At 36.7% G+C, this 22,422-nt stretch overlaps 1 protein-coding gene across 8 annotated transcripts in view; it reads left to right on the plus strand.

The window, feature by feature from the left end:
* GSK3B (glycogen synthase kinase 3 beta) overlaps window positions 1–22,422 on the plus strand; it is a 202,975-nt gene that overhangs the window by 80,206 nt on the left and 100,347 nt on the right. For 5 of the 8 annotated variants that reach the window (XM_032629875.1, XM_032629872.1, XM_032629874.1 and 2 more), the window contains one exon: window positions 18,589–18,672. In XM_032629875.1, the coding sequence (XP_032485766.1) occupies window positions 18,589–18,672 (84 nt within the window). Of the gene's footprint in view, window positions 1–8,266; window positions 9,672–18,588; window positions 18,673–22,422 lie in introns of those variants that run through there. The other 3 variants (XM_032629877.1, XM_032629878.1, XM_032629876.1) reach the window with 3 other exon arrangements.

Raw genomic sequence — 22,422 nt, forward strand, 5'->3', positions numbered from 1 at the left:
AAACATTCATGTGCAGGTTTTTGTGTGGATATAAGTTTTCAGGTCATTTGGGTAAATACCAAGTAGCACAGTTGCTAGATTGTATGGTAAGAGTATGGTTCAGTTTTTCAAGAAACTGCCCAATTATCTTCCAAAGTGACTGTGCAGAATAATTTTGTATTCCCACCAGCACTGATGAGAGTTCCTGTTGCTCTGCATCCTTACCAGCCTTTGGTGTTATCAGTGTTTTGGGTTTTAGCCATTCTAATAGGAGTGCAGTAGTATCTCACTGTTGTTTAAATTTGCAGTTCCCGATGAAATACGATGTTGAGCATCTTTTCTTTCTATATCTTCTTTGGTGAGGTGTCTTTTCAAGTCTTTTGCCCATTACCAATGGTTGAGTGTTTTCTTCTATTGAGTTTTAAGGGTTCTTTGTATATTTTAGTTAACAATTATTTATCAGATAAGTGTTTTACAGTGCTTTTCTCCCAGTCTGTGACTTGTCTTTTCATTAGTGTCTTAGACCAGAAATTTTTAATTTTAGTGAAAAGTCCAATTTACAACTTTTTTCTTTCATGGATTGTGCTTTTGGAGTTGCATCTAAAAAGTCACTGCCAAACGCAAGGACACCTAAATTTTTTCCCATATTATCTTGTACTGTTTTATAGTTTTGCCTTTTACATTTAGGTATGTGATCCATTTTGAGTTAATTTTTGTGAAAGATGTAAGATCGGTGTCGAGATTCATTTCTTTGCTGTTCAGTTGTTACAGCACTGTTTGTTGAAAAGACTATCCTTTCTCCTTTTAAATGCCTTTGTTCCTTTGTCAAAGTTCAGTTAATTATATCTGTGGCTATTTCTGCACTCTCTGTTCTGTTCCAGTGATCTATTTGTTTGTTCTTTCTCTAATATCATATCCATTTTTACTCTAGATTTATAATAAGTCTTGAAGTCAGTTAGTGTCAATATTTTGACTCTTCTTCAGTATTGTGTTGACTGTTCCATATCCACAAAATAATTTGCTGGGATTTGATTGGGATTGCATTAAATCTATAGATCATGTTAGGAAGAACTGATATCTTGACTATTCAGTCCTCCTCTCCATGTACATGAAATATGTTTCCATTTATTTAGATCCTTGATTTCTTTCCTCAGAGCTTTATAGTTTTCCTCATATAAATCTTTTATATAGTTTGTTTGCTTTGTACCTAATATTCCTTTTTTTTCTTTTTTTGTGTACTAATGTAAATTGTATTGTTTTTTAATTTCAAATGTAAATTGTTCATTGCTGGTATATAAAAAAGCACTTGACTTTTGTACCTTAATCTTGTATCCAGCAATCTTGCTATAGTCCCTTATTAATTCCAGGGTGTTTTTCGTTTTTGATGCCTTGGGATTTTTTACATGGACAATCATGTCATCTGTGAACAAAGATAGTTTTACTTCTTTCCAAGTCTGTATACCCTTTATTTTCTTGGGGGGTGGGTGTCTTATTGCATATGCAATGTTGAATAGGAGTGGTGAGAGTCTCAAGTTTTTCTTGACTTGTTTCTGATCTTAGCAGGAAAACATAGTTTCTCCTCATTAAGTATAAAGTTAGCTGTAGGATTTTTTGTAGATGTTCTTTTTTTTTTTTTATTTTTTATTTATTCGGTTGCGCCTGGTCTTAGTTGTGGCAGGCAGGCTCCTTAGTTGTGGCATGCGATCTCTTAGTTGCGGCATGCATGTGGGATCTAGTTCCCTGACCAGGGATCGAACCCAGGCCCCCTGCATTGGGAGTACAGAGTCTTAACCACTGCACTACCAGGGAAGTCCCTGTAGATGTTCTTCATCAAGTTGAAGATGTTCCCCTCTATTCCTAGTTTGCTAAGAGTTGTTTTTTTCTTTTTTTCATCGTGGACGGATGTTGGATTTTGTCAACTACGTTTTCTGCATCTATACATACGATCAGATAATTCTTCTTTAGCCAGTTGATGGACTGGATTATATTAATTAATTTTAAATGTTGAACCAACTTATCATACCTGGACTAAATCCCACTTGGTCTTGGTGTATACTTCTTTTTATACATTGTTGGAATCAGTTTGCTAATATTTTGTTGATGATTTTTGCATTTATGTTCATGTGAGATATTGGTCTGTAGCTTTTGTTTCTTGTAATGTCTTCTGTTTTTGGTATTAGGGTAATACTGGTCTCAAAGAATGAGTTGGGATATATTCCCTTTGTTTTTGTCTTCTGGAAGGGACTGTAGAGAATTGATATAATTTCTTCCTTAAATGATTGGTGGAATTCACCAGTGAACTCATCTGGGTGTGGTGCTTTCTATTTTGGAAGATGATTAATTGTATGTCAGATTGTTTAATAGATACAGACCTTTTCAGATTATCTAGTTCTCCTTGTGTGTGTTCTAGTAGATTGTGTTTTTCAAGAAATTGGCCCATTTTATCTATGTTATCAAATTTGTGAGTACAGAGTTTGTCGTGATATTCCTTTAATCTGTTAATGTCCATGAGATCTGTGATGATGACATCTTTTTGCTTTTGATATTGGTAATTTATGTCTTCTCTCTTCTTAGCTAACCTGGCTAGATTTTTATCAGTTTTACTGATCTTCTCAAAGAACTATCTTTTGATTTTGCTAATTTTTCTCTGTTGATTTCCTGTTTTCAGTTTCATCTCTAATTTATATTTCTTTTCTTCTGCTTACTTTGGATTTAATTTGTTCTTTTTCTACTTTTCTAAGTTGCAAACTTAGATATTGCTTTTGGATTTTCTTCTTATTTAATATATGCAATCATTGCTATAAATTTCCCTGTAAGCACTGCCTTCATTGCATCCACAAATACTGATTTAACTCAAAATATTTTCTGTTTTCTCTTGAGACTTCTTTGACCCAGTTGGTACTTAGAAGTATGTTGTTTATGCTCCAAGTTTTTGTTTTTGTTTTTTCTGACTGTTTTTCAGTTACTGATTTCTAGTTTAATTCCATTGTGGTCTGAGAGCATACCTTGTATGATGTCTCTTCTTTTTAATTTGCTAGGGTATGTTTTATGACCCAGAATTAGGTCTATCTTGACTAATGTTCTGTATGAGCTTGAGAAGAATACGTATTCAATTGTTGGATAAAATTTTCTGTAAATATGTTAATTAGATCCAGTTGAATAATAATGTCGTTCAGTTTAACTATGTCCTTCATTGATTTTCTGCTTGCTGGATCTATCAGTAACTGATAACTGATGAAAAGTTGTTGAAATCTCTAAATATAATAGTGGATTTGTCTGTTCCTCCTTGTGATTCCATTAGTTCTTTTTGTTTTGTTTTGTTTTTTTTTGAGGTACACGGGCCTCTCACTGTTGTGGCCTCTCCCTTTGTGGAGCACAGGCTCCGGACGCACAGACCCAGCAGCCATGTCTCACGGGCCCAGCCGCTCTGCGGCATGCGGGATCCTCCCGGACCAGGGCATGAACCCTGGTCCCATGCATCAGCAGGCGGACTCTCAACCACTGTGCCGCCAGGGAAGCCCGATTCCATTTCTTTTTGCCTCAGATATTTTGACTCTGTTGTTAGGTGCATACACCTTAAGAATTATTATGTCTCTTTGGAGAATTGATCCCTTTTTCATTATGTAATGTCTGTAATGTCCCTTTTTATCCCTGATAATTATTCTTGCTGTGTAGTCCTCTTTGTCTGAAATTAATGTAACTACTTCAGTTTTCTTTAGCTCAGTCTTTGTATGGTATATTGTTCTCCATTCCTTTATTTTATAAAAAGATATGTAACATTAAACTGATTTACATAGCTATTTTTTCTGTTTTGGGGTTTTTTTTGTTGAACGTTTTCCCCCCAGTTTTATTAAGTATAATTGACAAAACTGCATATATTTAAAGTATTCAATGTAATAATCTGTTATATGTATAAATTGTGAAATGATTGCCCTAAGAAGTAATTAACATATTCATCACTTCACATAATTACCTTTTTTGTATGTGCATGGTGAGGACACTTGAGATCTACTCTCTTAGCAAATTTCAAGTATACAATACAGTACTATTAACTATAGGTACCATGTTGTACGTTAGATCCCCAGAACTATGTCGTCTCATGACTGAAGGCATGTACCCTTTAACCAGCATCTTTCTATTTCACCCACACCCCCAACCCATTGTAACCATAATTCTACTCTATTTTTCTGTGAGTTTGACCTTTTTTTTTATTAAAAAAAGGATTTCACATACAAGTTAGCTTATGCTTTAATTTCCTTTAACACTCAGAAGTTTAAAAGTTTGATGTAGTCCCATTTGTCTCTTTTTGCTGTAGTCACTTGAGCTTTTTGATGTCATCAAAAGAAAGAAATTCTGTCACTTGTCAGAACATGGATGAACCTCAAAAACATTATGCTAAGTGAAGTAAGCTAGTCACCAAAGGTCAAATATGTTGCCAATGCTTGTGTCCTGAAGTGTTTTCCCTATATTTTCTTCTAGGATTTTTGTGGTCTTAGGTCTTCTGTTTAGGACTTTGATCCATTTTGAGTTAATTTTTGTGTATGGTGTAAGGTAAGGGTCCCTCTTCTTCTTTTTTTTTTTTTTTTTTTTTGCCTGTGAATATCCTGTTTTCCCAGCACCATTTGCTTAAGAGATTATCCTTTCCCGATTGTGTAGTCTTGGCACCCTTGTTGAAAATACACATAAGGGTTTATTTCTAGTATCTCTATTCTGTTCCATTAGTCTATATATCTGTGTTTATGCTAGTTCCATACTGTCTTGATTCCTGTTGCTTTGTAGCTTGTTTTCAAATCAGGAAGTGTGAAACCTCCAACTTTGTCCTTCTGTTTTCAAGATTGTTTTGGCTCTTTGGGGTATTTGAGATTCTGTATAGGATTTTAGGATTTTGTTTTTCTATTACTGCAAAAGATGCCATTGGGATTTTGATAGGAATTGGATTGAATCTGTAGATGACTTTTGGGTGGTACAGACATTTTAATGTTATTAAGTCTTCCAGTCCATGAGTGTGAGGTCTTTCCACTTATTTCTATCTTTGATTTCTTTTGGCAGTGTTTCATATTTCTCAGTGTACAAGTCTTTTACCTCCTTGGTTAGGTTTTTTCCTAAGTGTTTTGTCCTTTTTGGCGCTATATATAGTAAATGAGATTGCTTTTTTTTTTTTTTTGCGGTACGTGGGCCTCTCGCTGTTGTGGCCTCTCCTGTTGCAGAGCACAGGCTCCGGACGCGCAGGCCCAGTGGCCATGGCTCACGGGCCCAGCCGCTCCGCAGCATGTGGGATCTTCCAGGACCGGGGCACGAACCCGTGTCCCCTGCATCAGCAGGCATACTCTCGACCACTGCACCACCAGGGAAGCCCGATTGCTTTCTTTTTTGATTGGTCATTGTTAGTTTATAGAAATACAATCAATTTTTGTATTCATTTTGTTTTAGTATCCTAAAACTTTGCTGAAATCGTTTCTTATTTCTAACAGGGCTTTATGAGGTTTTTTTGTTTTTAATTCTTCAGGGTTTTCTACATGTAAGATCATCTCATCTGTAAACAAATAATTTTACTTATTTTTCCAATTTGAATGTCTTTTATTATTTTTCTTTTGTAAATGTTCTGGCTAGGGTTTCAAACACTGTTTTAATAGTAGTGGCAAGAGAGGGCATCCTTGCCTTGTTCCTGATTTTAGAGGGGAAGCTTTAAGTTTTGTGACATTGAGTATGATGTTAACTGTGGGTTTTTCACATACAACTTATTACGTTGAGGCAGTTTTCTTCTATTTCTAGTTTGTTGAGCATTCTTATCATGAAAGAATGTTGAATTTTGTTAAATGCTTTTTCTGTATCAGTTGAGATGGTCATTTGATTTTTGTCCTTCATGTTGCTAATGTGATGTATTACATTGATTGATTTCCATATGTAGAACCACCCTTGCATTCCAGGTATAAAACTTGGTATTTCTCCAGAGATATACCCAGGAGTAGGATTACAGGATCATATGGTAGCTCTATTTTTAGTTTTTTAAGGAACCTCCATACTGTTCTCCATAGTGGCTGTACCAATTTACATTACACTCCTGGGCATATATCTGCAGAAAAACATGGTCCAAAAGGATACATGCACCCCAGTGTTCAATGCAGCACTGTTTACAATAGCCAAGACATGGAAGCAACTTAAATGTCCATCAACAGAGGAGTGGCTAAAGAAGATGTGGTGCATATATACAGCAGAATATTACTAAGCCATTAGAAAGAATGAAATAATGCCATTTGCAGCAACATGGTGGACCTAGAGATTGTCATACTGAGTGAAGTTAAGTCAGACAAAGAAAGAGATACATTGCATGATATCGCTTATATGTGGAATCTAAAAAGAAGTGATACAAATGACCTTGTCTGATGATACAAATGAACTTATCTGCAAAACAGAAACAGACTTAGAGCGAATTTACGGTTACCAGGGGGAAGGGTGAGGGGTAGGGATAGTTCAGGAGTTTGGGATTGACATGTACACACTGCTGTATTTAAAATGGAGAGGGTGTGGAAAAAGGAGAACCCTCTTGCACTGTTGGTGGGAATGTAAATTGATAGAGCCACTATGGAGAACAGTATGGAGGTTCCTTAAAAAACTAAAAATAGAACTACCACATGACCCAGTAATCCCACTACTGGGCATGTACCCTGAGAAAAACATAATTCAGAAAGACACATGTACCCCAATGTTCATTGCAGCACCATTTACAATAGCCAGGACATGGAAGCAACCTAAATGTCCATCGACAGATGAATGGATAAAGAAGGTGTGGTACATATATACAATGGAATGTTACTCAGCCATAAAAAGGAACAAAATTGGGTCATTTGTAGAGATGCAGATGGACTTAGAGTCTGTCATACAGAGTGAAGTAAGTCAGAATGAGAAAAACAAATATAGTATATTAACGCATATATGTAGAATCTAGAAAAATTGTACAGATGAACCTATTTGCAGGGCAGGAATAGAGACACAGACATAGAGAATGGGTGTGTGGACACAGCAGGAGAAGGGGAGGGTGGGATGAATTGGGAGATTGGGTTTGACATAAATACACTACCATGTGTAAAATAGCTAGTGGGAAGCTGTGGTATAGCACAGGGAGCTCAGCTTGTTGCTCTTTGATGACTTAGATGGGTGAGATGGGGGTGCTGGGAGGGAGGGGATATATGTATACATACAGATGATTCACTTCATTGTACAGCAGAAACAAACACAACATTGTAAAGCAATTATACTCCAATTTAAAATAAATAAATAAAATGGTTAACCAACAAGGACCCACTGTATAGCACAGGGAACTCTGCTCAATATTATTTAACAACCTAAATGGGAAAAGAATTTGAAAAAGAATAGATACGTGTATATGTATAATTGAATCACTTTGCTGTATACAAGTTTAAAAAAAAACTTGATAATGTTTATAAGGTATATAATCCTTTCACTGAGCTTTTTTTTTTTTTTTTTTTTTGCGGTACATGGGGCTCTCACCGCTGTGGCCTCTCCCGCTGCGGAGCACAGGCTCCGGACGCGCAGGCCCAGTGGCCATGGCCCACGGGCCCAGCCGCTCTGCGGCATGTGGGATCTTCCCGGACCGGGGCACGAACCCGTGTCCCCTGCATCGGCAGGCGGACTCTCAACCACTGCGCCACCAGGGAAGCCCCTGAGCTTTTGAGTTTGGTTTGCTAGTATTTTGTTGAGGGTTTTTGCATCAGTATCTATCAGAGATATTGGTCTGTAGTTTTCCTGATGTTTCCATCCCTACTTTTAATGTATCTGTGTCTTTGAATTTTAAATGGATTTCTTTTAGATTATATAGAGTTGGGTCTTTTTAAAACTTATTTTTAAAATTATTTTTATCTTTTTAAATTGTGATATAATTGATTTATAACATTGTGCAACTTTAATGTTTTTTCTTTTTTTTTTTTTTAATCCACTGATGGTCTCTGTCTTTCGTGTGATATATTTAGGCCTTTGATGTTTAAAGAGATTATTGATATAGTTGAATCATATTTTTACCATATTTGTTACTGTTTCTATTCATTGAACTTGTTCTTCGTTTATTTTGTCTTGCTGTTTTTTTGCTTTCTCTGTTTTTGACTGAGCATTTTATAGGATTCTGTTTTTTCTCCTCTCTTAGCATATCTATTACACTTTTCTTTTTAACTTTATTTAGTAGTTGTACTTGAGTCTACAATGTACATTTTACTACTTTTTTTTTTTTTTGCGGTACGCGGGCCTCTCACTGTTGCGGCCTCTCCCGTTGCAGAGCACAGCTCCGGACGCGTAGGCTCAGCGGCCATGGCTCACGGGCCCAGCTGCTCTGCGGCACGTGGGATCTTCCCGGACTGGGGCACGAACCCGTGTCCCCTGCATTGGCAGGCAGACTCTCAACCACTGCGCCACCAGGGAAGCCCCGTTTTACTACTTTTTGAAGTCCATTTTCAATTAACACTATACTACTTCACTGAAAGTGAAAGTACCTCAGGGCAGAGTATTCCCAGTTCCTCCTTTCCATTCCATATGACGTTGCTGTCATTAATATCACTAATCTGTAAGATATCATCACTGAATGCATTGTTGCTGTTATTATTTTGAACAAATAGTTATATGTTAGATCAATTAAGAATAAGAAAAATAAAATATATTTTACTTTTATTATTCATTTTCTAATGCTCTTTTAACATCTTTATTGGAGTATAATTGCTTTACAATGGTGTGTTAGTTTCTGCTTTATAACAAAGTGAATCAGTTATACATATACATATGTTCCCGTATCTCTTCCCTCTTGCGTCTCCCTCCCTCCCACCCTCCCTATCCCACCCCTCCAGGCGGTCACAAACCACCGAGCTGATCTCCCTGTGCTATGCGGCTGCCTCCCACTAGCTATCTACCTTACATTTGGTAGTGTATATATGTCCATGCCTCTCTCTCGCTTTGTCACAGCTCACCCTTCCCCCTCCCCATATCCTCAAGTCCGTTCTCTAGTATGTCTGTGGCTTTATTCCTGTCTTACCCCTAGGTTCTTCATGACATTTTTTTTCTTAAATTCCATATATATGTGTTAGCATACGGTATTTGTCTTTCTCTTTCTGACTTCACTCTGTATGACATCTCCATATCTTCTTGTACTACTTTGTACATTTGTGTATTTACTACTACAGTCAAGATATGGAACAGTTCCACCATCACAAGGACCCTCTTACTGCCCTTTTATAACCATACTCATTTGTCTCCCCACCATCTTTCCACTTCTAACCTCCAGTTTAACCCCTTGCAACAATCAGTAATCTGTTCCCCATTTCTGTAATATTGTTATTTGAAGAATGCTATATAAATGAAGTCATATACAGTGTGTTACCTTTTGAGATTGGCTTTATTTGCTCAGCATAATTCTCTGGAAATTCATCAGAGTTGTTGCATGTATCAATAATTGGTTCTCTTTTCTTATTACTAACTAGCATTCCATAGTATGTATATACCACAATTTGTTTATCCATTCGCCCATTGAAAGACATCTGGTAGGTATTCTGAATTCAGCTATGAACATTCAACTGTAGGTTTTTTGTATAAACATAAATTTCCATTTCTATTAAATTGCTTCACAGTGCAGTTGCTGGGATCTTGGAAATATTTTGAAGATGGAGCCAACAGTATTTCTTGACAGATTGAAGGTGAGATCAGAGAGAAGGAGGAATCAAGATTTCAAATTTTTGGCCTGCATGGCTGGAATAGTGGAATTGTTGATAATTGAGACAGGGAGGCTATGAGTTGAACAGGTTTAAGGAAGAACAGAAATTTTACTCATGATATGTCAAGTTGAGATGTATATTAGAATTGTCAAGTAGGCAGTTGGCTAGAAGATTCTGGAGTATTACATAGGAAAGATCTGGTCTGGCAATATAAAATTGGGAGTCATCAGCCTTTAAAGCCCTAAGACTGGAAGAGATAATTGAGATAGCTAAAAAGAGGTGAGAGACCAAGCCCTGGCTACTCCATTGTCTAGAAAATAAGGAGATTAGATGAACTAGCAAGTGAAACTATTAATTTGGCTAGGCTTTGAGAACCCTGTGGGTGATATAGAAAGAGACAAAATTCATATTTTGCTCTAAAGGCACTTATAGTAAGCTAGTTGGGCAAGGGGTGTGTGTGTGTTTGTGTATCTCCAGTGATATATATGATTTTTATAAGCTGCTTTTTGAAAAGCAGTGTTTTATATAACAGCACTGAACTATAGTTGTAAAATAAAACAAAGCTAATAGAGTATATAATAAATTCCAAAATAATTCTTAGGTGCTACAGGAATTTAGATATTGGAAAAGATTAGTGTGAGTGGGGGCAGCTGGAGATGGCCTTGAAGAGGTGGGAATTAAATAGGAACTTAAAGGATGGGTAGAATATATGTAGGAGGGAGGGAGGGTAGAGACATTCCAGTGATGCTAAGTGTGATCAGTGGCTTAGAACTGGGAGTGAAGTAATATACTCAAGAAGAGTGAGAAGTGGGATCTAGTTATGATCTCATTGGCCTTGAACGGAGGGTAAGATTGAGTTGATAAAGAGGGACGAGATTATGAAGTGATTTAGGCTTTATCTGGTAGGAAATGGGAATATTTCTTATCTCTCTTAAAATTTACTTTGCTAATAACATTTCCACTCCAGATCTCTTTTGTTGCTGTTTTCATGGCATATGTTTTTCCATCATTTTATGCTCAAGTTATTATGTCTTTGAATCTGAATCTAAAGCGTGCCTATTGTAGAAAGAATATAGTTAGAGCTTGCTTTCTTCTCCAGTCTGACAATCTTTGCCTTTGACTGTGTATGCTCAATCACATTTTACAGTTTTTCATATGACTAGATTTACTCCTGCATGTTGCTCTTTGTTTTCTATATCTCTCGTGTTGTTTTTGTTCCTCCGTTCTCATTTATTGCCTCCCTTTGTGTTGAACAACTTTTTTAGTGTACAATTTTAGGTCCAATGTTGATTTTTTTTTTTTTTTTGCCGTACGCGGGCCTCTCACTGTTGTGGCCTCTCCCGTTGTGGAGCACAGGCTCCGGACGTGCAGGCTCAGCGGCCATGGCTCACGAGCCCAGCCGCTCTGCGGCATGTAGGATCTTCCCGGACCGGGGCACAAACCCGTGTCCCCTGCATCAGCAGGCAGACTCTCAACCACTGTGCCACCAGGGAAGCCCCCAGTGTTGATTTTCAATATTAAAAAAATTATTTTCTTAGTGGCTGCTTTAGGAATTACAGTGTGCATTTCAGTTTATCACAGTCTGCTTCAGTTTAGTTACTGACTTAATTCCAGGAAAATATAGCACCTTTTTTCCAAAATACCTTTTCTCCTCTCTCCTTCCTGCTATTATTGTCATATGTATTATATCTATTTCTGTTATAAGCCTACTAACACACTGTTATCATAATTGCTTTATACAGTTTATGTCTGATGAAATTAAGAAAAGAAAATATGTGTAGTTTTTCTATTTTCCCATTTATATTTACCATTTGTAGTGGTCTTATTTCTCCTTGTGTATTTGAATCACCTTCTGGTGTCATTTCCTTTCAGCCTGAGAGACTTGCTTTAGTATTTTTTAAAGACAGGCCTTCTGCCATAGAATATTCACCATTTAAAAAAAAAATCTGAGGATGTTTTTATTTTTCCTTTCCTGTTTGAAGAATAATTTTTCTGTATATAGCATTCTTGGTTGACAGGGTTTATTTGTTTTTTTTATTTCAGCATTTTGATTTTTTTTTAATCGCTTTCTAGCCTCCATTAGTTCGATGATTAGTCAGCTGTTAATTATATTGTTTTCCCTGTGTATATGATGAATCATTTTTCTGTTACTGCTTTCATTATTCTTCTTTTGTGGCTTCAGTTCAAAAGTGCTGTGCCTCCATGTGAATCTTTTTGTGTTTATTCTGTTGGGGGTTCATTAAGCTTTATGGTTCAGTAGATTAGTGTTTTTCATCAAATTTGGGAAGTTTTCAGCAATTACTTCTTCAAATATATTTTTTCTCCTTTTACTTTTCCCTCTTTTCTGATGTTGCCTTTATCCATATTTTGGTATGTCTTTTTTCTGATTGCCTTTATACATATTTCTAGTTGTTTGGTAGGTGTGACATTATCCTACAGCAGGTCTCTGAGGCCCTGTTCATTTTTCTCCTGTCTTATTTTTCTCTTTGGTTTTTCAATTGAATAATTTCTAATTCTCTGTTTTCAAGTTCACAGATTTTTTTTTAAATGTCACCTCAAATCTTATGTTGAGCCCATAGTGAATCTTTTACTTCTTTTGTTACACTTTTCATCTCTAGTATTTCCAGGTTTTAAATGTTAATATTTCTTTATTGAAGTTTTCTACTTGTATAGTTGTCATCATATTTTTCTTTAATTTTTAAAATATAATTTCCCTTAATTCTTTGAACATATTAATTTGTTTACTATATATTAAAATTTTTTTCAGCTTTATTGAGATACAATTGATGTATAATATTGTGTAAGTTTAAGGTACAACATTTTGATTTCATGCAGTTACATATAGCAAAATGATTACCATCATAGCATCTGCTAACATGTCATGGCTTGTAATTACTATTTCTTTTTTGTAATGAGAACATTTAAGGTCTACTCTCTCAGCAACTTTCAGATATACAATACAGTATTATTAATTATAGTCATACTGTATATGAAATTCTCAAAACTTGTTTATGTTATAATTTGAAGTTTATATTCTTTGACCAGCTCCCCCTTTCCCCCAGCCTCCAGCCTCTGGCAGCCACCTTTCTAGTCTGTTTGTATGAGTTGGGCTTTTTTAGATTCCACATGTGTTATCGTATAGTGTTTGTCTTTCTCTGTCTGACTTATTTCACTTAGCATAATGCCCGCTCTCTCTCTCTCTCTCTCTCTCTCTCTCTCTCTCTCACACACACACACACACACACACACACACACACACACACACACACACACACACACACACATTATCCATTCAACTGTTGATGGACACTTAGATTGTTTCTATGTCTTGGGCTGTTGTAAATAATACTGCAGTGAACATGGCAGTACAGGTATCTCTTTGAGATAGTCATTTCATTTTCTTTGGATATATACCCAGAAGTGGAATTGCTGGATCCTTTGATAGTTTTTTTTTTTTTTCCTGCTTTTAACTCTTTATTCATTACAATGATATACTGAAATAATAGAGGTCAGAATGGTAACATTTCCATAAAAAGCTCCTCAAATAGTTCTATTTTTAATATTTTGAGGAACCTCCATACTATTTTCCATAGTGGCTGCATCAATGTACATTTCCACCAGTAGTACATCCACCAGTGTACTATTATTTTCCATAGTGGCTGCACCAGTGTACATTTCCAAGGTTCCCTTTCTCTGCATCCTCACAAACACTGGTTATTTCTTGCCTTTTTGATAATATCCATTCTAACAGGTGTGGTTTTGATTTGCATTGCCTGATGATTAGTGATGTTGAGCATCTTTTCATGTACTTGTTGGCCATCTGTATGTCGTCTTTGGAAAAATGCCTATTCAGATCCTTTGCCCATTTTTAAATCAGATTATTTGAGGTTTGTTTTATTTTGTTCTTTATTTTGCTGTTGAGTTGTATGAGTTCTATATATTTTGGATATTAACCCCTTATCTAATATATGATTTGCAAATATTTTATCCCATTCCATAGGTTGTCTTTTCATTTTGTTGATAGTTTGCTGTGCAGAGGTTTTTAATTTGAGGTAGTCGCACTTGTTTATTTTTGTTTTTGTTGCCTTTGCTTTTGGTGTCAAATCTAAAAAATCATTGCCAAGGCCAGTGTCAAGAAGCTTAACATTCTTTGAACATAATACCTGCTTTGTATTCTTGTCTGCTAAATCCAACAGCTGTGTCTACCCACAGTCAGTTTCTGTTGGCTCCTTTTCTTTTTTACCTGAGTGTAGGTCAACTTTTCCTGTTGTTTGCAGGTCTCACAATTTTCTTGGACAGTTGGAAATGTTGGATAATATATTGTAGCAACTCTGGATTCTGTTAATTTTTTTTTATTCGCCCTGAAACTTGTTTTGGGGGTTTTCTTTCTTTTTCTTTTTTTTGTAACTTACCTGCAGCTAATCTATAGAATCTTTCTCCTCCCCAGTTTGAAGCCCCTGAATTCTGTGTTAAATTTTTATTCTAATTTTAATTTTTTCTCCTCATTTCTTAGGAGTTACTCTTTGTCTGCATGGCTTAGTGGTCAGCCAGTTATTGGTTAGAGATTATGTTCAAACATTTTGAGTTTATAAAGCTTCCATCATTTTTTGGATGCTTCTGTACACGGGTTCTGTACATTAAAAATTCAGGCAGTTTTTAAGTCAGCCTCAGCTTTTACTTTCTCCAAAGGCCTTCTTGGATCTCCCATGCATATGTGCACAGCCTCTAAATCAGCCCAAGGGTATGTGCAGAGCTTATTTAGCCTCTCCATTTTCAGGATCTCCCTGTTATATTTCTTAGTGTTCTGCCAGTCTGTCATTTTCCCCACCTGGTGTTGCATCCTCAGGGTAGCAGAGCTGTGGGCTGAGCTGGGAGGTGATTGTGGGGGAAGGCAGTATTCCCTAGCAAGAAGGTCACCAGCCCCCACTGTCATAACTCCAGTATCTAGCAGTGTTTCTTGAATAAATGCTTTTTGATTTGTTGCTGCTTTTGGTTGATTTCCTGAGCCCTGAAATGATTGTTTTCTACAATGCAGTTCTTTTTACAGGTGTTTTGGGGGAGTGAATTTGCTGATTTCTTCATTCCGCTAGAGCTGAAAATCTCATTTCTTTTTGAACTTTCTGACTTCTTAGTTCCTTCCCTTGTCTCCCAACCCCAATTTAATTCACTGTAGTCAGACTTTTGTCACCACTGAAATCACTCTTGTAAGAGTCACTAACATCCTGCATTTGCCATATCCAGTTGTCTTCTATTTTCATCTTAATCAGCCTTTCAGCAGCTTTTGATATAAATGGTCAGGGCCTTTTTCTGAAAACTTATTTTACTTGGCTTCTAAGGTAATCTTCTCTCTTGCTTTTCATCCTACTTCACTGATTACTTCACTTGATTTACTCCTTTTTATACCTGTGGACGGATGGATGGATAGGTAGGTAGGTAGGTAGGTAGATAAATAGATAGATAGACAGACAGATATAGATATATAGATATATGAATATATATATATGTATTTTTCTAAACTTCTTCCCTAGGTGATATTATTAGGTCCCCTTGCTTTGAGTCCCCTTTATGCAATGACTCCCAGACATATATTTCCAGCCCCACCTTCTACCTTAAGCCTCAGTGTTTTCACTTGGATGTCTAATAAGGATTTCAAACAGAACTCTTGATCCACTTTCTCCCCCAAATTTATTTTTAGTTTTTGGAATGATCATTTAAAAACGTAAGTCTGATTATGTCATTTTCTTGGCCTCATTGGCTTTCCTTTACATTTAGTGTGAAATTCAGTTTCTCACCATTATTAATGAGAGTTTATATGACATACCACCTGCCTCTCTCTGTACTTGTCTCTTGCCTCTTCCTTTACTCAACATGTTGCAATCACATTATTCTTCTAGCTATTTTTGAATATGCCAAGCCCACCTCTAGGCATTTATATTTGGAGTTCCCTGTAACTGTAGTGCTCTTCCCCAATATCCTCACATGGTTCTCATTTTTATATCGTTCAGATTTGTGTTCAGATCTTACCTTCTTTGTGAGGTCTACTCCGACTTCTGTATCTAAAATAATAACCCTTTCTCTCTATCATGATCTGTCCTCTTACTTTACATGAAAATATATTGTTTATTCCTCCCTGTCCTCCGTAGACTGAAAGTTTCATGAGGATAAGAACTTCGTTAGTCTTGTTTACTGCCATATCCTTAATACTGTAAATGATGCCTGTCACAGAATAGGTGCACTGTATTTGTAGAATAACAATTTTTTTTTCTGTAGAATTAGTATGTCATTAGTGTACTAATAAAGAATGACTCAGTAAAAATGGTTAGGCTTGGGATAGTTGTGTGTTAAATGCATCTCAGACATGAACTTTGTCTAATATTAGCTTGATTAATAATTTAAAATATTACTCTATGAAATTTATATTTTGGATCTTTTAGGGAATTTTTTTTTTTTTTTTTTTTGGCTGTGTTGGGTCTTTCATTGCTGTGCACTGGCTTTCACTAGTTGTGGTGAGTGGGGGCTACTCTTCATTGTGTTGGGTGGGCTTCTCATTGCAGTGGCTTCTCTTGTTGTGGGGCACGGACCCTAGGTGTGCGGGCTTCAGTAGTTGCGGCACGTAGGGTTAGTAGTTGTGGCTCACGGCCTCCAGAGCGCAGGCTCAGTAGTTGTGGTGGACGGGCTTAGTTGCTCTGCAGCATGTGGGATCTTCCTGGACCAGGGCTCAAACCCGTGTCCCCTGCATTGGCAGGCGGATTCTTAACCACTGAGCCACCAGGGAAGTCCTGGGGAATTTTAAAATGAGAAAATTTAAGCCTCCTTTCAAAAATAATAGAATATGAACAGGAAGTAAGGGTAGATGAATATTTTTTAAGTTCATTTGTATCATATTTAAAAATTTTTATTCATTTATTTATTTATAAATCTATTTATTTATTTTTGGCTGCATTGGGTCTTCGTTGCTGCACACGAGCTTTCTCTAGTTGCGGTGAGTGGGGGCTACGCTTCGGTGTGGTGCACAGGCTTCTCATTGTGGAGCACGGGCTCTAGGTGCGCGGGCTTCAGTAGTTGTGGCGCGCGGGCTTAGTTGCTCCCTGGCATGTGGGATCTTCCCGGACCAGGGATCAAACTCGTGTCCCCTGCATTGGCAGGCGGATTCTTAATCACTGTGCCACCAAGGAAGTCCCTAGATGAATATTTGGTCCTTGTACTTGCTTCACTTATGCATTCTTTTTGATAAAAGATCATATGCATAAACTTAACACAACTTCTGTTATCTGGGAATTTAATAGTTCTCTGTTACCTTGGTTAATGAGTCTGGAAAAATAGATAGCTTATCTTAACATGGCTGGCTATGTTAAAAACAATCTTAATATCTGAGAGGAGTGAGTCTTAGCTTACTAGCAGTTCTCCCACAAAACTAGCTACCTAGATGTGAATTGGCAAAGTATAGCCATACTTCAGAAATAGCTTCAATTTGGAAGAAATGGAAAGTTTTGAAATTTGTAAAATTTTCTGTGTCCTTCTCTGTAACAGTCAAAACTCAGAGTCTGATACAAGTTATTATTTTTGTTAAAGCAAGTATACTGTACTGTCTTAAGTTTCTGTTTATTGCTTCAGCTATAAACATTTTATAACAAGTAATGGAGTGAAAGATGGATATTTTATAAAAGGATTTTAAATATCACTGTGTACATAAGCCCAGCTCTCACAGTCAGTTTCAAGGGACAGAAGGAGAGTCATCTTGAGTTTCCTATTTCCTTTTAGAGGACATGCTAGAACCATCATAGAGTCTATTGGAAGTTTCTAGAGGAGGAGGAACATTTGCTTATTTCTGCTACCATCTTCCAAGAACTGGAGCCCACTCTGCTCTAGGACAGTTCTGCTTATTAGGCTCTTTGTCCGCAGTACACCCCCCACCCCTCTATATTTTGGCCTTGTTTTCTAACCATAACATCATTTACCTTCCAAATTCCCAGGTATGTACTTTATGTTTCTAGCTCTTCTAAATCACCATTTTAATTGCAATTGTATGTTTTCTGTCCGCTTAACAGACATTTTGGTATTCTTTCTCTGTGTTATATAATTTGGACTTTATTAACTGGATTTCTGACAGCTAAGTATAATGGTTGGAATTGTTAATATACATGTACTCTTCAAATTTATTACTGCAAAATTCATGGTGTTAGGAAGTTGTCATATTATTTAATGTTTTATTTTCTTGAAGCACAATTTTGAAACTCCCCAAAGGGAATATTATTTGTGGAATCTATAAATTTACCAGGACTGTACAATTTCCAGCATGTCATATTTTAACTCTGGCAACTGAGCCCTTCTAATGGGGCTAACTCTCAGATTTTTCACTGTATCTTGGAAAATAATAGGGCTTGTGAGAGTTTTCTTGGCACCCAAATTTATTTATTTGGTGAGAAGTTTGATTTTTATTATAGTTGCAGAAATTATAGTAATAATAGCTTCTTTCAGATATCTCTTACATACTGTAGACTAGTGCTTCTCAAGCTATTTGTAGTGAGGTACTGGTTTTAAAAATTTCTAATTCATTGAAGACTGATATTTTTTATAAAATACAATAAAAATGAATTATGAGAAAAGTGAATTTTAAGAAAATACAAAATGTAGGCCCCACTTTTAATTATAAGATTCATAGATATAAAATTATTCTTTCAAGTTGCAATAAAAGAGTCTGAACACTTATTCTCAATTTCTGTATTTATCTTATTGCATAACAGTAATAAATAGTTCACAGACTGGTCTATAGATGACACTTTTTAGTAACATATCTATAGCCTGCTCTTTGTAGTGCTTAATGTTATTTCAGAAGCATCTTAGTCAATATGAATAGCAGTTATCCTTTAAAAAATATTTTCATGTGTTTCCTTTTCAGAACCGAGAGCTCCAAATCATGAGAAAGCTAGATCACTGTAACATAGTCCGATTGCGTTATTTCTTCTACTCAAGTGGTGAAAAGGTAAGTCTTGTAGAACGTTGATACTGAATATTGTGATAGACTTGTTATTCTTCTAAAAATAGTCCATATCCCACCTTCCCCTTGAAACAGCTTTGCTCATTGAATGGAAGTATTCCAAAACACAGGCCCTAGTGATTCTGACCTCAAGATATGATTATTGAATATCATTAGTTATATCAGGAAAATGTTAATGAAATGATAGAGGGGATTAATTTTTAAGAATTTTCTTCTTTTTAAAACACTTGTCTTCAGTTCTAAAGCAAATATGTATATATTTTAAAACCTTTTGTGTTCCTTATTTGCTTCTGGAGCCCCATGATAGTTCACCTGTTTATTGGAGGGAGGAAAATGATGTCATATTGTTAAGTGGAAGTGTTGGAGGGGAAAGGGAACCAGGAGGACTTTGGTAGGACCAGAATGAGACTTAAACATTGGGAAGCAAGTTTAACCTATCCTTGGCTAGGGAAAAAGTTGGAAAAGATATAATATTACGGAACTTCTTAATAAGTGATCACTATTTATGATCACATTTAATTCTGTGAAAGCAAAGGATAATTAAAGAAGATTTCATGATTTGGATCCCCCCTTGCCCCCTACCCCGACCCCCTTGGTCTTTCTCTTTAGAAGATGCAATGGCTAATGTCACTGTACTAACTGGAGTTGGAAGCATAGAAAACCAGTTTCTTCTGTTTTACCATGGTCTTTTTCTTTCTGTCTGTTCACTGTTCCTTCTTCCCAGATTCAGTCTTCCTTCACTGGTTTGGGGTAAGGGGGAGGGCAGGTAATAAACACTTCATCTTTTTGGCTAAATAAACATTACTTTGGATACGTTCATTTGATATTTTTGGACCTCACATACCATGCTTATACTGTCCCAAAGCCCTTAGATCCATGGTACCTCTTGATTTCTAGCCCAGTTCTTTTTACTCACATATTTCCCAGTGTACCATTTAATCGTTTTCCATTAAATTTTATTGAGATTATTTTCTTAGAAATTCTTTTTTCATGACAGAGCCTGTAATATGGGAAAATACCTATGTATTAAGCCAGAATTATGATATACATGCCTACAGATATATAGTTGTTGCGTGCGTGCGCGTGTGTGTATATGATAGCTAATGTTCTAACAACCATAACTAGCAGATTGGCCCTTTAGTGACTCTCATTTCTTAGGTGTTTTTATAAAAAAAATTTTTTTTAAGTTTAAATGATGGCCTCTGCTTGTATTAAGGACCATAAACCCTCAAATTTTTTGAGCTCTTTTGTTCCTAAAGCCCATATTTGGTTCATGCTCCTTTTTTTTTTTTTTAACGTAGCAAACTGCCTGTTATGTCTTTGATCTTACCTGTTTTGACATGTTTTTACTTTTTCCTGTCCCTTCCCAAATGAAATTATGGAGCATCTGTTGTGTGCACAGCACTCTTATAATGGAATTTCGCATCCCTATGGGTTTTGTTATTAAATGCTAGACATTATAATACCCCAGGGAAGAAAGTAAAGGTCAGAACTATTTGTTCCATGAACCACTGAATTGCATGTGGATTCATTTGCAAAGGCCTCCCTACAAAGCCCCTTAAACATCTTCTCTTGATTACTTAATTTATATAGCTTTCCCTGGATAAACAACAAGGTCATATTGTATAGCTCAGGGAATTATATCCAATATCCTGTAATAAACCATAGTGGAAAAGAAAAAAATATATATATATATATATGTGTGTGTGTGTATGTATGTATATAGCTTTTCCTGTATGCCAGGCACAGTTTCAGTGCTTTACAAATACTAACTCATTTAATTCTTACGAAGATAAAGAGCAGAAAGGGAAGCACAAAACTTTTGAACAAACCTTTTCAAGACTACCTTTTGTGGTAGCACCTAAAGGCTTACCTGTCTGGTTTTGGTTTGGTGGAAGCCCCCATCACAATCTGCCCTTACCCTTACTTAATCCTGCAGGAGTGACGATGGACTGACTGTTATCTGTGTACCCCAGAGGACGATTTCCTCCCTGCTGCTATTCAGAGCTGCTTATTTATCTTAAATGGTCTTACAGATAAAGAGCAATTGAGAAGTCATTAGGGGAAGATAACCGGAAGGACAATGCACTTCTCTCTATTATAAAAAAGAAATACATATACTTTCTAATATTTCATTTATCTCAGAACTTTCTCTTGAGTGTTGTAAGTTTTCCAAAGTGAAAAAAACACCCCTTTTAATTTTGCATAGCTCCATTAAGAGAACAGAAAGAAAGGAAGAAAACTTGTGATGTGTTGCTGAAAATAATGATCCTCCGTTGTCAAAAAAGGGAAGGCTTTCTAAAGATATGCAGAAGTATATAGGTTAAGGAACTTCCATAATCTTCCAGCCACCAAACTGATAATTTCTTCTTCCCCTACTCATGATCTTCACTTCCTTGCTTCTGAATTGTTCTGGCAGGACTAACATCACTCCAGAGACCAGGTAGTAAACTAATATTTCTCATATGAGAAAATGGATTCTGCTCTAGGTTTGAGAGCTCAGGTTTGTTAGTTCTAACTCTCCAAGAGTAGGTTACTGAGAGTGAACTCAGAGCTGCTGTTTAGAAAGGGATCTAAATGTCTTGTGAAGAGCATTATATGTTGCCTATGTATATATATTAGAAGAGTTTAGGGGGAGGAAATAATAAAGTAGTAGTTTGAAATGCCTCTGGGATATGCAGATAGAGATGCCCAGTAGACATATACATGTAAGACTTCTAGGTGGTGGTGGTGGGACTCTAAGTGGAGAGATGACATTGACAAGGTTGGGTAGATAGGGTGTGTAGTCATGTTGTAGAGCTCTTAGGAGTCAGGAAGGAGGGAGAGGTGATGTTGTTTGAGCAAAGAGCTAGCAGTTTATCAGTATTGCTCTCTTGTCCTAGAATATGTTGAGGGTTGAGAGCAGGCTTCATTTGAGAGAGGTGCAAGGAAACCAGTGCCTTTGGGTTGGATCCAGGTTTTGTCTAGGGCAAGGCAGTGAAAAGAACCCTCTTTGAAGAGACTGGGGTTTGAAGCTCTGTGAAGAGTTTCTTTTGGGGTTTCAGATCGCTTAGGGGAAGCTCTGAGCAGGAGATCTCTGGTAAGAACATGAGCCTAAAGGAGGTGTGAGGAGGCCATTAGAATGAGTTGACGGCATTGTGAGTATGAGAAAGAGAAGGTTTCAGTGTTTCATCATTATAGGCATGAAATTCTTGTTAGGTCCTGTGAATATGTTTAAATATAAATGGGAATATTTTTTAATCCTCTCATCATCTTCATCATCTCTGATTCTCTTTCTTCTCTATGATTTTCAATCACTCTGTTCTTCTCAGCTTTTTATCACCTTTTCCTTCAGTCTCTGTCCACATTCTGGGTTTCTGGCCCTTTCACTCTGGGCTCTTTGTCTCTTTCTGTCTCTGGGTTTCTATCCCATTCTCTTGGTCTGTGGCACCCCCTCATATTTCTTTCCTCTTTAACTCTGGTGTCTATCTGTCCATCTGTTTCTCTCTCTGTAGGCTACTTCTTTTCAACCTCTTTCTCTGGGTTTCTGTACCCCTCATTCATTGGGTTTCTACCCATCCTACTCTCTTTGAATATTTGATCCTTTCTACATTTTTGTGTGGATTTCCATCTGTCCTGAGCCTTCCTCATTCACTCTCTTGGTATGTCTTCTCTCTGAGCCTCTACTACTCCTTTTTGGGAATTTTTTTAAAAAGGAAAAATTTTCACTCACTATCCTGGCTTTTGACTTCAGTA

The sequence above is a fragment of the Phocoena sinus genome, chromosome 4 (genome assembly GCF_008692025.1).
Source record: "Phocoena sinus isolate mPhoSin1 chromosome 4, mPhoSin1.pri, whole genome shotgun sequence".
Lineage (NCBI taxonomy): Eukaryota > Metazoa > Chordata > Mammalia > Artiodactyla > Phocoenidae > Phocoena > Phocoena sinus.